At 39.7% G+C, this 17,350-nt stretch overlaps 1 protein-coding gene across 2 annotated transcripts in view; it reads left to right on the top strand.

The window, feature by feature from the left end:
- Positions 1–17,350, top strand: part of CD226 (CD226 molecule) — a 71,521-nt gene that overhangs the window by 44,567 nt on the left and 9,604 nt on the right. For both annotated transcript variants that reach the window (XM_036109122.2, XM_078060183.1), the window contains one exon: positions 16,467–16,569. In XM_036109122.2, coding sequence (XP_035965015.1) covers positions 16,467–16,569 — 103 coding nt within the window. The remainder of the gene's footprint in view (positions 1–16,466; positions 16,570–17,350) is intronic.

The following is a 17,350-nucleotide window of genomic DNA, read 5'->3' on the forward strand; positions in this document are numbered from 1 at the left end:
ACAGACTAGCCTTCTGGGCCTTTCAACCTTAGCAGGCTTCCCCCAAGGCCCAGCACTAATTTTGTATTAGTAATTTGTTTCCTGTGTCATAATGAAGCCCTAATCGTGTAAACTGCAGGCCCCACAGAACCCACATGAGAGTAAGAAAAAGTAACTTTTCACTTCCCGAAGTACAAGTGCAGAGAGGCCTCGAGAGAAGTGTGTGGCGGGGTCGGAGTGAGAGGGAGGTGGTCTCAGGCTCTCCAGGGTCGGCCTTGGCACATTTTCTCACAGCAGAGGAACATGTCAGAAGAAGCCATTTTTGCTGGTGACAGAAATTGTGTTAACTTTTTCCTTCCTTCCGTCCTTCCTTCCTTCCTTCCTTCCTCCCTCCCTCTCTTCCTTCCTTCTTTCCTTTCACCATTCTCTCTGTCTCTCTCTCCCATTCTTTCGTGTGCTTCCAGCCAGCAATGGGCCTTGGCCTGTGTGTAGACTTCTAGAGCCAAGGTTTCTTGGGATTTGGCTGTCCCTTTACAGACTGATTATCCTGCAGACCGATGTCTATTCCTGCATTGGAAAGGAAGAACAACAGGGTTCATACCTGCAGCAGCTGTGTGTGCTAAGGAGGACATTGGCAAAGGACAGCACTTTCTCATACATAATCACCTTGGACCCCATCGAGCCTTCTATGCTTCTCTTATGGCAGCGTGGGTTGTGGGCGAGACCGAAATTGTTCTGAGAACTTGACATAAAAGAGAGGGGTAATGGAATATGTGGGGGAGAAAAATTAACAGAGTTTCTTCATTTTAAGTGTTGACTCCATTCCTTCAGATGTATATACAAAATATTTTGTACCTTAAAAACAAAAACAAAAACCTTGCATTAGAGAAATGTTTTTTAAACCTGGCCAAGGGAAAAAAAAGTCATTAGTTTTCTCTCAGAGACCAAGGCAAGGAAAATTTCTATTCAGAAAAATATCATAAAGAACCTTTTTCAAACAAATAGAAAATAAAATCTTTTACATTATATGTTGAAAAAATAATTATAAACATCTTAAATTATAGAAAAAAATAGAGGTAACAAATTTTTAGGAGGTATAGTTATTTAACTTTTACTAATTAATAAAAATGTCTTTCATTTGTCCAGACATGACTAAATTTCTTGCACAAAACTATAATATAAGCTGTAAACGAGGGCGCCTGGGTGGCTCAGTCGTTAAGCGTCTGCCTTCGGCTCAGGTCATGATCTCAGGGTCCTGGGGTTGAGCCTCACATCGGGCTCCCTGCTCGGCGGGAAGCCTGCTTCTCCCTCTCCCACTCCCCCTGCTTGTGTTCCCTCTCTCGCTGTGTCTCTCTCTGTCAAGGAAATAAATAAAATCTTTAAAAAAAAAAAAAAAAAAAGCTGTAAACGATATGAGGGTGACTGAATGTAATGGTCAGTATTGTTAGTGTCCATGTGTTTTAAACAGTTGCAAAATGGCTTTTTGATATTCAATTGGCAGGTTATAAGAATATCAACAGGGCTTATTAGTAAAAAGTTATAATTGAGGGAAAATGCCCAGCTGTTGACTTTATGTTTTGGTTTAATTCCTTTTTAAAATAAATGTAAATAAATAAATGTAAGAATGAAAATAAAAAAGTCAGATGGAAAAGCAGAAATAGATCACTTGCATTTGCTCTGATGTGATTTGATTATTTCAAGTCTTGAGGCTGTTTGGTCAAAAATCAATGTAGGGATTAAAGCAGAGAGACAGGTAAAAGATGTGGAGCAGATTTAATTTATTTCAACTGTCAAGAGAGAGGTGATTGTGACACAAATTTTATAAACTGCTATGCATCCTTTTGTTGCCTCCCATCAACTTCTTTTATAGGACCCAAAGGAGAGATTTTCATGACTGTCATTTTCTACACACACACAGGGCTCTTTCCTGTGCTTGTGTTCATCTTCAGACAAGTACTAGGTACTCAGAGGTCACCCAGAAGATAACACAATGTCAACCAATGTCCCCTATATCCAGTTCTTGACATATTTTGAACAGAGGGAGAGAGTAGCAGAAGCGTGGGTTGAGCCTGAATTTCCTATTGACTATCTTTGCTGAGTGAAAAATGTTTGCCTCCTGTCCTTTGCACTCAGGACCTGGGAAATAGTTTGAAATAGCTCCAGATTGACTTTTTTGAATTTGAAACTTGCCTAGACCACAGGGGCAAGGAACAGGGGGAAGTGTGAATATACTGACAGTGACCAAGATTATTTGGGGCCCTACATGTCATCTAGATTGTCCTTAGTCATGAGAAAAGCATCTTCATTTCCATCAAAAGAATTTGGGAAGCCTTTTAATATGAACTAAATGATGTTGAGACTACTATTGTTACAAGTGAGCTTACTGATTATAAAAAGAATGTGGATCAAAGAAATGAAATCAGCTCTCTCAGAAAGTTTCCAGAGGAGACTAGTTTTGAGCAAACTTCTGTTTGCCGCTGCCAAGCAGTATTGTTACTCATGTCCTTGTCCGATCTTCCGCCCCCGATGAGGCCACTCAGCTGAACCACCAAGTTCCAATTGATGATCAGAGCGTAGAAAAGAGACAAAGTACGAGAAGTAACACAAAACATGCATGGGGAGGGTGGAGGAGGGATGAAGAACTTGTGTGTGGGTGACTGCAAGCAAATGACTAGGTTGGTACAGAGATTTTGAATTCTGGGTTAATATAAAAGGAGGGAGGTTTAATTAGGTGATGACTTGGTGCAGTTCTGGATCTCATATAAGAGCAATGAAAGCCACCAAAATGGCAAAATGGTATTCAAGGATGTGAAAATGAAAGCATTGAGTGCAGAATCAAAGAGAGAAAATTGAGACAGAGGAATCTAATTGTAAGTCAGTTGTAACAGTCAGTGCATGAATGCTCGAACTCACATACTAGATTGTTGGGCACAAAACGGAGCCCACTGCAGACAGACAAATTTAATGGTGCCTTCCATGGGCTGGCAAATTAGAAAAAAGGTGCCCCTTCCTCCAGGTTGCTGCAGACTGCAAAGCTGGTGTGCAGGCTTGGTGGGTGGGGGGCACAGGCTCCTTACCCACCTTGGCTGGCACAAACGTGGTCTGGATGGGGGCAAAGAGAGGTTAGTCTGATTAGAATGTCAGCTTGCGCTTGCCAAGACCTTGCTAGTCACTCACACTTTCCTACTTTCTCTTTTTCCCAACCAACCTACTAGTTTTCATCACATTTACCTCCTTTCCTTTAGAGTTTCAGTCAGATCTCCTCCAACTTCATGATTTTTCCACATTAGCCCAAACTACTTCCCTGCCATTGAACTATTAAACATTTTGAATTTCTCAAACTTTTGTAACTTGGAAATGTATACCATTGAGTCACTTAATAATTGCATTTGTTTGCAGTCGTCTAGAGACTTACGTTAGAAATTACTTGAGATTAGGGATTATGGCATCTTTGCTTAGAGGTGTCAAAATATCTTTCCAGAATATTCTCATTAAGTGTTCTCAACTGATTCTTTGTATGTTAATATTTTTATCTATCCTAGTATATTTCTACATATTTTACTTGTATTCTAAAATGTGTCCATTTTATTTTCAAGTTTTCTAGCTAGACTATTTCTAGGTTTCCTTCATCAACATTTAACATTTGAGGTTTAGTGATAGCTGATCAAAGAAACCTAAACTCTGAGGAGATCAGTTGCAATGTTTGGGGAGAAAACTTTCATGAATATTGTTTACCTTTATATCTTTCAAAAAAGCCTATTTCCTTTCTTAACTTTATTTTGTTTTGCGTGTTTTATATAAATGGTGGATAATTGCAAGTCACTGGATCTGGTGGATGGGGTTTATAAATGAAAATTACAGAAGTATTCACTAGGAAATGATGGGGCCACAGCCAAGGGAATCTTCCCATATATTTCTTCTGTGAGGTATAGGGTTGACAAACAGGTAGGAGCATAGAGGAATAGGGTGCTTGCCTATACATGGCTTGATGGAGATTGACTTTGGGACTCAGTGCTCCTGAGTTGGACTAGAAGAACATGGAGGAAGAGAAATGAGCTTCATTTGTTTCTTTGGCCTTTAGTTTCCACTAAAATGCATCCAGTTTGCTCCCAGATGATTTGGGTTCCTGAACAGTGTCAGATGTAGACAAGAGAATTCTTTTTTTAAGGATCCACTCATCCGGAACCTTCTGTCCCATCCTTATGAATTTATGATAGGTCTGAATATTGTAGGCATGGGCGTTGTCCGAGCTGGTATGCACCGGAATGTCAAATACATTTATTTCCATGACATAGTGTGATGAACTTCAGCTTTTTAATATCTTCACCTACATAGAAAATAATGTTCCTGACAGTTCTTTATATAATTAGAACCACAGCACCAGAATCCAAAAGCACTAGTGTCACTGCTCACAAGATAAAATAGTCTCTACCAAAATGGATCAACTGCAATTTTCAGCTCAGTTTAGTTGTTTTTAAAATTCTGGGTGATAACTGGATATCCAAATGAAACATACTGTTTCCAACATCACAAGTAAGTTGATTACTCAATCATGGCCTATTATGTCTCTGTGTCTTTATAGTTGCCTCTGCCCAAATCAGTTCTTTTAGGAGACATTGTGTTTAAAAAAAAAAAAAAAAAAAGGCAGCTAACTAGTTAGTTTGTTTTGTAAGCCCCACGTATTGATTTATTCATCTTTCCTAATGCACAAAATCCTGGAATGTTTGCCTGCAGTCCTCTTTGTATACATACCATATTTTGTAGATAAACAAGGTAGGGAATGGAATAATATAATTATGACAAGTTAACATCAGAGGGAAGGAAATTCTTCAAGGCCTCATGTTAAGTTGTTTTGATGACACTGTTTACCGAGGAGCATTGTTGGGTGTGTATTGCTACCTCATCCATGTAAAGGGAGCACAAATTATCCTTGCTTTATACCACTATAAACAATGTAAATTAGAAACCACTGAATCCTAGGGACTGCTTTTCTTTAAGAGCATCTTTATCCTCACCTGAATTTCCAACAATTTTCATGAAGTTTTCCTCACCCTAGAAACTTAAGAGTACAGCTAGGAATTCAAGTTCAGACAAATGTACTGATCTTCTTCCCCCTTAAAATCCATGTTGAGAGACGTGCCTAATGATTCCAACTGCAAAACAGCCTTTTATACTCTTTGTCATGCATGGGATTTTTTTAATTTAAAGCATCTGGGAATTGTGAACAGCTTGTGGTTGTCTCTGAGAGCCTTATTAGAGACTGAACATAGATGATTGTGTGAAGTTTTCCCCAAAGGCAAGTAGAAAATTACTTAAAATTAACAAAAAAATAGTTCTTCGTATAAGATTAATGGCCTTTCATTCTTAATAGCAATTCTAGTTTTAATTATTATGATTCAAGTAGTCAGACAGCTACTACTGACTTCAACTGAAATATTTCAAACATGCACTGACCTAACTGACAAATATTGACAAATACTAGGTGACCGAGTAGGTTTGTGGAGGACTATGTTATTTGAAAGGACAGCGAATGAAGAATAAACATAAATCTGTCATTGTAGAGACACATCTTTGAACCTCAAAGAAACTTAATGTTCTTTACACTGAAATGATTCAGAGATTTTTTTAAATTGAAGTATGGTTGACGTACAATATTATATTAGTTTCAGGTGTACAACGTAGAGATCCAACAATTATATACATTATGAAATGCTTACCACAGTAAATGTGGTACCCTCAGTCACCACACAAAGTTATTATAATATTATTGACTATCATCCCTATGCTGTACTTTTTAGTGCATGACTAATTGATTTTATAATTGGAAGTTTGTACCTCTTAATCCCCTTCACCTATTTCACTCATCCCCCCGTCTACCCCATCCCTACCTTCCCCTCCGGCAACCACCAATTTGTTCTTTGAATTTAGGAGTCTGTTTCTGTCAGTTGTTTGTTTGTTCTGTTTTTTAGATTCCACATATAAGTGAAATCATATGGTATTTATCTTTTTCCAATTCAGGGATTTTCAAAAGGCATGTATTCAACAGAGATATTTTTGGATATCTTTCTAAAAATAAATATATTCCAATACTCGTTGACCACTCTAAAATTTATTTCTGGAATTAATTCACTTTCAGTAGAACTCACAAGTAACTGTGATATTCATAATTTTTTAAATGTAAGAGTAGCATTTTATTTGATTAACCCACAAGAAGAGATTCTTTCTTCCACAGATACAAGGTGGAAATGTTAATACTCTCCATTGGATTGATGGGGACTGAGAAATGGCTTTAGCTGAGGTGAATAGGGAGTGAACTGAAAAATCCTTATTATCACTATGATGGACATGGCAAATACAGAGTAGATACTGAGATGAGGAGACCATATTAACAAAAGGTGGGATGTTTTCTGTGGCTTCCTACTGAAGAAGCTCAAGGACACAGTATGTGTGCAGATGACCCCAAATGGGGACCACATAGGAGACAAACTCACAAATACAGAAAAATATAGGCTTGCAAAGTAGAATTATTGATTATTATCAATAATAATGATGATGTGAATGTGCTTTCAGTTTTCCATGCCTTATACAGAGCACTGGATAAATTCTCCACTTTTTAATTTGTGTGCGTGTGTACATTTATAAATGAAGGTACCTGTGAACATTTGGTAGGAGGAGAAATGAGCAATCTTTTTCAAAGCTTCATGGCTAGGAAGGAGAGGGGCTAGGATCCATAGCAGGGCAGGAAGGCTTCAAAGTTCTTGTTCTTAACTGTGACAGGATATTGCTCCAAGTGAAAGAAAAAAGTCAGTACTATTGTCAACAGATGCATCACAGTAAAAGTTGTCTATGGAGAGTTTCATAGACTTGTCCCCCCTTCCATCCCCCTTTAGGTACCCTAGACTTCAAACTGACCCAACATATAGAGCAAGTGTAGGCAAAGTAATGGGGGTTTGATCTCCCACAATTTTCGTCCAGCTCTGCATGCTTGGTGAGGCTTGCTCAGGTCATCACAGGTGCTGTATGGGGTTCTCCCCTGACTTGTCCCCTTTTCTGGGGCTTGTGGGTATTATGAAATTGTGTCAGGGAGGGTTTCTTTACAACCATATAAGGGACAAGCAAAGTTAGATAACAGGTATTTGAGTCTGAAGGGAAGTGCTGGTGGCTGATGAAGTCAAGTCCACACCAGGAACAGATGAGGGGAACTTGAGGAGTAACCTCTGGACAAAGGAGAGTCCATGCTCTTGCTGGAGAGAACTGGTGATCACTCAGCTCTCCCATGGCTTCTTGGCTTTGCAAAGGTCTGTGCTAGATCTGCCCACTAGACTCTTCCCTGATGGGGAAGCCTACTCCCTTGAGCAACTAACTGGGAATCTGCTCTAAGTTTTCAAGCACAACCTTCTTCCAGCTTATGTTCCTCCTTCCTTCTCCTTCCTCTCAAATCCTTCTCTCACTCTAGTTCTTGTAGATACAACTGCCTTTCCTCTTGTTCTTGTAAAGACCAATGAACCCAGAACTGGAGTTATAAGCAGTATATAGTGCTTATATACCAGCAGAATTCTAGTGCCTCACCCTCAAGGACAGAGAGCGTTGAACCTCCAAAACCTCCTAAAAAAAAAAAAAAGGAAGGTTTATTTTCAATATTAAAATACTTGAATAGTTATGTTCTCTCATATTTATGGACCTTGATATTGAACAGCCAAATACATAAAATATTTAAATAGTATGGTATGCCTCCTGTGCTTTATTGCATGGCAGAAATGTTTATCTTGATTTCAGTAGAGCATTTGAAGAATTTCCCGTTCTATCCTCGTGGATACACATAATAGTGACACCATCGTGTATAGAGTTACACTTGGGTAAACAACAGTAATAACGACAATGTGCTGGGGAATTAGAATTAGAAGCAAAATCTCCTTCCCCAGAAAACTGCTCTACAAAAGAGAAAGAAAACAATTTTATTATTAAATAAACATTAAACCAGAATTCTGATATGTATTGCAGGCAATCTGCCAAGAGAGTGCAAAGACAGAAATCTCACCTTTTATGGGGCCCAGCAGATAGGACCCATTTACAAACATGTTCTCAAGGTAAACAGTAATTAGTCCTCAGATAAGAGGACTTGACAGCACCATTTGTCACACAGAATTGAACCTAAATTCACCTGGTAATTGGGATGACCATCTGTGTTAGCTAGTTGGCTCTATCTAAAGGAAAAATGAGCTGCTTACACCAGTAAGCCAGGAGGTTCTTTTGTACCTTGGAGCTTAGGCTCCTACCCTCCCACAGAATTAGGAGGTCTCTTTCTTGATGATTGCATTCCCAAGGGATGGCTTTGATTTACCACAGCAGAAGAATGCAAAGCAGATCAGCAAAGGTAAAAGGCACATGGGGCAAAGTCAGAAGGACTGACAGATTTCACAGAAAGAAAGCAGATGTTTAGCATAAGCCACATGGTTTGTATAAACAATTTGGACACAGTAAACCACCCTAACAGTTAGGGAACGGTGGAAACGCTCCAAAAATCCAGGTGCCCACACACTAGCCAATGGCCAAACTTGCATGCAGGCCTTTCTAAGGATAGCAGTCTCTGGCCCATTCCTTTAACTTTTTGGCACACTGAATTCACTAAAAAAGTGAGCAAGATTTGTGCAGTTCTTGACATTCTGACTTATGATGCATAAAACATAGTCTCCTTTAAATAATATGTGTTCATGAAAGTTGAGGTTCATGAAAATACAAGAAATACAGCATAAGACCAAGAAATACTTGGGTGAAAAGATGAGACATCTAATATGACAGAGTCAGCCATGAAAGTTTTCTCAACAAGTGGACCAAACCAAAGATACTCGCCATCCTTATGCCTCCTATTCTGACTTGGATGCCCTGGCCATACACCAATCACTGTAGAGCAGCATGGCCCACAGAGACACCAGAAAATGGAGCTAATGCAGCCATCCTATACCAAGTATGTAAGCTTTATGGTCTATCTTAGACTATGTGTATCTCAACTGATATAACATTTTTAAGTGTTTAAGTCATTTGGGAAATATTTTCCATCAATAGAGGCAAAATTGGTATAGCAAAAATTGTACATGGGGTTGGAAACTTGCTTCTCTCATTGGTTTGCTCCAGGACAATGATGTAGATTCTCTTACATTTCTGTTTATATCCTCTTATGCTTCTGTTTCTCATGTTTATGGTTTAGATTTTCTTATGTGCTGTATGTTTCTCAGTTAAAATCGGATAATACTTTCATTTTGAGGAAGAGTAGTTATTTCTCACTCAGAAGAAAGATTAGAGGCTGATGTCATGGTTCTTTAATTCTCTGAAAATAATTTATTCCCTAGGATCTTCTTGCTATAAAACATGGGAAGGTTTCTGAAATACAAAGAGTATAAAATTGATTTGCACAAAGCAAGTTGACCTTTGAAAACTTGGAATAATATTACCATATCAGCATCCACTTGATGTATATTTCAGACATACAGGAAAGTTCAACAGACTTTGGGCTACCATTATATCCAATGATCCTACGAAGTTACAATTACCTTATCCGTGTTTATCAGGGCTACCTCTGCCTTTGCCCAGGAGGCTGTATTTAGCTGCATGAGCAAGCGTCCTACTACACACGACTAGTTCAACATGAAAAGAATACAAGTGAGTTATTTTTTAACCCAATTTGAATGCATGTATACAAAATATGAGTATACTATTAATAATTTACAGGTTACATGGTGCTTGAAATGTAAGGCACGTCTGTATGTTTTATCTAAGCCTCATAGCCACCCTTGGGGCTGATTTTATCATCATTTTGCAGTTTGTGTCTGCAAGATCAAGTGTCTCATATGAGGTCTTCCAGGGAAAAGAATTAGAAGGTAGGACTAGGCCCCAAGGTTTCCCTGCTCAATCTCCACTTTTTCAGCAAATCAATGTCTAATTGGATATTTACGTTATATAGTGATCGCAAATTAGGATCGACCTGGTAATAGTGTGTCAGCTCACGTGTATCTACCCTGTGGGAACTCACACACTGTATGTTCTGTCTACATAGAATGAAATCTGATATTTCTGCTTCTCTTTTTAATGAAGTAAGAAAGCAAGAATAATTTGTAACTGGTATCTACCATGACCTATCCGGGGCTGGCTAGAGGCTCAGGATCTATGAGGTTTTCCTAGCATGTCGTTTGGTCCAGATATTTAGGTTCTGAGTCACTTTGCTTCCTCACTCCCTAACCCACCTCAAACTGTAATAAAGGATAAACAACAGACTTGCCAGCCTGGTTCTCGGGGAAGGACCTGGCTATCATTTCTATCACGAGCCTTTCTAAAGGTTTATAACTCAGCCATAAATACTTGTCATTGGCAGGAACATAGCCTGGAGGGTTGCAGTCCTGGAGTAAATTATTCATTTATATATCTCACTGACATGCTTTAAATTGTTTTAACTGTATTTATCTTTTTTGATGGGAGGGAAAATAATGGCTTTATGGTTCACGACACTTTTGTCCTCCTATGAATCAAGACAGCATTGAGATGAAAAAAAAATCAGCAAAAAAGTGGCTGCTGAGAATACACAATAATTCTTTCTTTAAGAGAGGGGCTTGAGGGCTGACATTACTCAACCTAAGATCTATTGGCAGAATTTAGGCAAAAGTGAGTGTTAGGAACTATTGATTGACTCCCTGAATCATGCACACCCTTTGCTTTTCCTTTTCGTTTTTAGTCCCGCAGGGCCCAGCGAGTTGTGTGGCTACACCAGCCTGGTTCCAGGTACTGACTGTTCATGTGAAGAGCCGTGGGGCAGGGAAAGGAGTACAAGGCAGGATTGGCTATAGGCGGGGAGGCTCTAGATTGCAACATCTCTGGAGTGTGAGTGACTCCACCTGACTCCCGTGGTTTTACCTTTATTTCTTATGGGAAAATGCTCATTCCGTGTGTGTTTTTAAATTATCCAGGGCCTTCCAAAACAATGTAAGCTCCATCAATCAAGTACTGGGTATGTATACTAAAAAATATCATCTCTGCCCCTGGTTCCTTTCACAGAACTCCTGAACCCTTGTCATTTCCCAAGTGATAGGGGCGCTAGGAGCATCTTTTGCTATAATATTTGGTCTTAGTCCCCAGTTCCTGACACAAGAGCTTTTAGAACCCTTGGAATCTCCAGAGCAATGAGGGTCTTTTTGCAAGTTAATGAGGCAGCTGGTGGCTGGAAGCACCTGGAGAGCTTCAGGATGGGGGCTGGATGCCAGAGGAATCAGCCACGTGATGGGAGGGTTGGAACTTTAAGCCCCATCCCCCTGAAAAAGGGAAGAGGGGCTGGGGTTGACTTAATCACCAGTGGTCAATGATTTAAGTAGTTGTGCCTATGTAATGGCACCTCCATAAACCCCTAAATGACAGGCTCAGAGAGCTTCTGGGTTGCTGAGCACATGGAGGTGTTGGGAGAGTGGCCCATCCCTAGAGAGCATGGAAGCTCCAACTCTACTCCCTGTCCTCATTAACTTGCCTTACTTGTCTCTTCCATTTGGCTGTTCCAGAGTTGTATCTTTTCTAATAAGCCAGTAATAGTAAGTAAAGTGCTTGTCTGAGTTCTGTGAGCTGTTATAGCAAATTATCGAACTTGAGGAGGAGATCATGGGAACCTTGGATTTATACCTGGTGAGTCCATCAGGGGTAGGGAGGCCTGGATTTGTGATTGGATTTGCAGGCAGAGGAGGGGGGCAGTGTTGTGGGACTGACCCCTTCCCCCGTGGGGCCTGTGAAACCTTGGGGGAAAGTGAGTGTGAGCAGTATTTCGAGTAGAGAAGCAGTTTTGCTCTAGCTGGTGTTTTTCCTTTAGGAACCAAATTCATTTTTACACGCCATTTCATCTGTAATGCCATAGTATGGCTTGAGATACTATGTGTTAAAAGATGAATGAATACACAGATCTGACTCCAATAGGTCAAATATTACTAGAAGAGGTTAAAAGGAGGTAACATATTTGACACTGAAGGATACATTTGAAATTTGGATTTATAATTGAACAGTGTGAAACAGATAACCAGTACATTTCAATGGTTTCTACTTAATTCTACTTAATTGAGAGTTTAATAAGGAATGCTATCTTAATTCTTAAGGATTCTGAATATACTTCTACAAAAAAAGTTCTCTACAACTTGTACTTTAAATATCACCACTAAAATTTGTCAGATTATTCTGTTTTAAGCATGCAGGCCTTTACACTTTTATACTATGATTTTTTTTTTTTTCTGATTAATAAAAGAACAATACATCCTTTAGAAAGTTTGGAAAATACCAAAAAGCCTAAAGAAAGAATTGCTTTTAATGCCTCTCTCTGGAGATCGTCACTTTAAAATTTTGGCATTTGTCCCCTTGCAGACTTTTTTCCCATAAGTCCTATACCTGATGGAGATATTACAGCAAGCGAAATTGTCAATGCTGGTTTTGAAGTTTTACTTAACTTTATAGTCTATAGTCAGTAGTCTTCCATGTCATTGGAATTCCTTACATACATCATCCAAGTGTCTATAGCCAAGGTTTTCAAGGAATGGGCCTCAGATCAGCAACATAGATGTTGCATGGGAGCTGCAAATGCAGACCCACCAGGACCTTCTGGATCAGAGGTTCGGACGGGGGTGCCCCGAAATCTGTGGCTTAACAAGCCTGTAGGTGATGCTGATGCAAAGTAAGTCTGAGAACCACAGCCATACCGTCTTGCTCTTAGTCTCCTGGGGGGAAATAAGGATTTTCTTTTTGCTGTTCTAAGTGTTTTACAGAACCCTTTGTTCACATTTCTGAATATTTTTTTTTCTTTTTTAAAAAATATTTTAATTTATTTTTTGACAGAGAGAGAGACAGCGAGAGAGGGAACACAAGCAGGGGGAGTGGGAGAGGGAGAATCAGGCTCCCTCTGAGCAGGGAGCCCAATGTGGGGCTCAATCCCAGGGCCCTGGGATCATGACCTGAGCCCAAGGCAGACGCCTAACGACTGAGCCACAGGCGCCTCCTGAGTATTTCTTTAGAATAAAATAGTTAATCAAATGTGTAAGCACCTAGTGAAAGACTGTGACACACAGAGACTGAATTCTTTTTGGATGCAGTTGTGGCAGTTTCTACTATTCCAAAGAGAGCTTGAGATGCTCTATCTGACCACAGTCTTCCTCTTACACAAGCTTGTTCTTTATGTACTTTTTCATAGTAAGTTATTTGTATCTTTCATTTTGTCTTCTATAGCTTTTTCTTTTCTTTTTTAGAGAGAGAGAGTGTGTGTGTGTGTGCGAGTGGCAGGGGGCAGAGGGAGAGGGAGAAAGAGAATCCTAAGTAGGCTCTGGCTGGGGGGCAAGGGGGTGGGGTTGGATCTCGTTACCCTGAGATCATGACCTGAGCTGAAATCAAAGAGTCGGTGGCTCAACTGACTGAGCCACCCAGGCCCCCCTATAGCTTTTTCTTAATAGCAAGGATGTGTTAAAAGTTCTGTTCTTTTGTCTTGACATGTTGCTTGTGATCATTTTAACTACAGATATTTTTCAATTGACCTGGTGAATCCTATATATTTATTTATTTTTATGCCATTTCTCATTCCAGAGATTAAATAATACTTACTTATATTTTCTTCTAATGTTTACATGAAAAAATCTAGAGCTGTAGTCCACCCAGATTTTTTTTTTTTTTTTTTTTTTTTACTGTAGCAAAGGTCTAAATAGCATTTTCAAAAGTGGTTAAACAATTTTCCCAGAATACTGTCAATGAATATTTTAATCATAACTTTCATTTTCTCACCATGATTGCCTGTTTGATTTAACCTTAGCATCTGTGATATTCAAATTATTTCAGTATAACAAGTGTGGTCCTTTGATAGTCCTATGTTACAATGCAAAGTAATTTCAGGTATTTTGTTCATTTATTTTTTATAATGTACTATGAGCTTAAAAAGCTTATTCTTATTTGATGGGGAGAAAATTTCATTGTTCCTTTTGTAGGAGTGGTTCAATGTATTTTTGTTCTGAATAAATTTAGCTTTCCCTTTCTCCATCATATTTGCACAAAAGCCATTCTTAGACTGTATGTACAAAGTCTCTAAAGTTCACACATTTTTCTACTTTTATTCATCTTATAGGTTCAACAAGTTTGAAAAATGAAAATAATATTTATTATTTGACTTAGTTTCACTTTGTACAAAAGAATGAGTGGATGTAGACTTTGAGCTCCTATCATGAAAAAAAATTGCACCTAAGTAGTAGGTCAGGAAGGAAGAAGTAATCTGAGGGAAGGATCAGGGAGAATCTGATGAAAAGCATGATTTTCAGGTTGCTGTAGGATTGCAGGCTGTGTGGGAATCACAGAGCAAACATTGGGCTTTACTTTCAAGGTTAGACGGAAGTCATGCTGTTCATCAGCCACAGCCCGGCCCCTTCCTGCAGGAGGGGAGACTGGCGAGTTTGCTGCCCCAAAGAGAGGGGGCAATGGGGACAGCTCCCAGGTTCCAATTCACTCCCAGTCCTGACAAATATATATATTTATATTTAAAAATATATATATTTAAAGATTTATTTATTTATTATTATTTATTATTTATTATTTTGGAGAGAAAGAAAGAGAGAGCACGGGTGGGGAGAGGGAAAGCGGCAGAGACAGAGGGAGAGAGAGAACCTCCAGCAGAATCTCTGCTGAGAATGGAGCCCAATGTGGGGCTCGATCTCATGACCTTGAGATCATGGCCTGAGCCGAAATCAAGAGGCCGCCACTTAGCTGACTGAGCCACCCAGGAACCTCTGGTAACAGCAAATTAATGGGGTTTCTTCTCCTGGGAAGGAGCTCTGTGGGAGGTGGTGGGTGAGGAGCCTCATGGGCAGGAGGACATTTTAAAGATAAAATGGTTCCTGACCTCATTGAGATCTCGCTTCAGAGAGGATGTTGCTCTAGTAGTTTATTGCTTATTTGAATATTACCTCATTAGAGTCTCACCACAATTCTGTGATGTAATTAGAACTGTTGTCATTGTCATCATTTGACAGATGAAGAAAGGCATGCAGAGAAGGGTAAGGAATTGGCTGGAGGTCACACAGCTAAAGAGTGACAGAGTCAGGGAGAGAATTGCAGATTCCTGGACCATTGTTCTTTCTACTTAAGCACTGAGTCAGAGTAACATATTTCTTCTGATTACTTTTTTTTTTTTAAAGATTTTATTTATTTGACAGAGAGAAAGACAGCGAGAGAGGGAACACAAGCAAGGGGAGTGGGAGAGGGAGAAGCAGGCTTCCCGCGGAGCAGGGAGCCCGATGCGGGGCTCGATCCCAGGACCCTGGGACCATGACCCGAGCCATGGGCAGACGCTTAAGCAACTGAGCCACCCAGGTGCCCCTCTTCTGATTACTTTTTATCATTAACTCGGATTAAGTAAAAAATATTTCTTAAATTCTACTTTTAAAATTATACTGTTGTGTGAATGTACTTAATTTATCAGCCTTAAGAAGTAATCTTCATTTACATACTCTTTTTAAATTTTTTTTATTTTTTAAAAAATTTTTATTTATTTATTTGTCACAGAGAGAGAGAGAGAGAGCACAAGCAGGGGGAGCAGCAGAGGGAGAGAGAGAAGCAGGCTCCTCACTGAGCAAGGAGCCCGATGTGGGACTCGATCCCAGGACCCTGGGATCATGACCTGAGCCGAAGGCAGACGCTTAACGACTGAGCCACCCAGGCGTCCCTTCATTTATATACTCTTGATACTTATTATTTTTTTTTCAAAAGATTTTATGTGATTGGGAGCTCCTTAGAGTGAAGGGTTATCTGTCTCAAACATACACTCTATTCTTGTTCTTTTTAAAATTTTTAACTGAAGTATAGTTGACATACAATATTAAATGAGTTTCATGTATACAGTATGGTGATTCAACAATTATATATACATTATGAAAGGTCACTACAGTAAGTCTCGTTACCATCTGTCACTGTAGAAAGTTATTACAATATTGTTCACTATATTCCATATGCTGTCCTTTTCATCCTTGTGACTTATTTATTTTATAACTGGAAGTTTGTACCTCTTAATCCCCTTCACCTATTTATTTTTTTAGAGGTGGGGGAGGGGCAGAGGGAGAGGAGAGAGAATCTTACGCAGGCTCCATGTGACGCGGGGCTCAATCTCACGATCCTGAGATTGGGACCCGAGCCGAAATCAAGAGTTGGACGCTGAACCAACTGAGCCACCCGGACGCCCCTCCCTTCACCAATTTATTCTTGTTCTTCTTAAGGGGTTAAACTCAGCTGAATCAAGGAACTAATAAAAATCTGTGAGGAGTCACAAATACTTAGAAGACTCTAAAGTAAAAATTCTTTTTCCCTTACCCTTATCCTGTTTTTTCATTGGATCGTTTTGAATTGTTACTCTATTTGATCAATGTTCCCTTTCCTCATTTTCCCACCGTTTTTTTTCTGGCTTTAGCTGAATTCCTAATTCCTATTATATATTTTTTTCCTCCTAGGTAAAACTGATAACCAGTATATTCTCTTTGTGGCTGGAGGGGCAGTTTTATTGTTGCTGTTTGTTATCCTAATTACCATCGTCGTCGTCATTTCCTATAACAGGTGAGTATTGCAGCTCATCCTGATTCTTGTTTCCCTTAAGTCATCCTGATATGAGGGGTTCTCTGTGAATAACCCAATAGTAGGCCAAGCTGCCTTAGCACTCACATACAGCATTTTGAGTATTTTTCATACAAAAGAGAGAAGTAGTTGTGGTAATATCGGAGGAGAAAGCTAGAGTAGCTCACTTACGAAGTAGTAGGAACTGCTCCCGTGTTAGCAGAGCTTTCATATTATGGGCAGCCAACTGCCTGGAGCCTCTGCTATATCTCCCTTGTCCTCTATCTTCCTCCTCCTGCAAGGAAAAGAGGGTGTTGGGCGAGGGGTGGTGTGTGTGCTTGCGTGCGTGCATGCATCCATCCGTCCGTCTGTGCGTGCATGTGTGCGTCCGTGCATGTGTGCGTGCGTGTGTGTGATGAGAAGGGAGAGGGAGGGAAGGATTCTGAGAAGGGGAAGAACAGGGTTGAGCAGTAATAATGCCTTCATGTATTCATGCATCAAATATCTATTGCAACAGTAGTGAACAAGACGTATGGAGTGCACATTCTAATAAATAAACAACATACTTTTAAATGGTTGTATAGTCTCTGAAACAAGCAATAGAGATGCTATTCCTAAAAAAATTATTGAGGAAGAGAGGTGTGTTGGAAGGGGCTACCTTAGAGAGAGTAGGTAGTCATTGACCTCTACTTAAGTTTCCTACCTTTTACTCTCTGTGGCACACTTGGGAACTTGCTGGAATATTCTGGGTTGACTCTGCCCTTTCTTGCTGTCTCATGTTCAC

Source organism: Halichoerus grypus, chromosome 13 (genome assembly GCF_964656455.1).
Source record: "Halichoerus grypus chromosome 13, mHalGry1.hap1.1, whole genome shotgun sequence".
Taxonomy (NCBI): Eukaryota; Metazoa; Chordata; class Mammalia; order Carnivora; family Phocidae; genus Halichoerus; species Halichoerus grypus.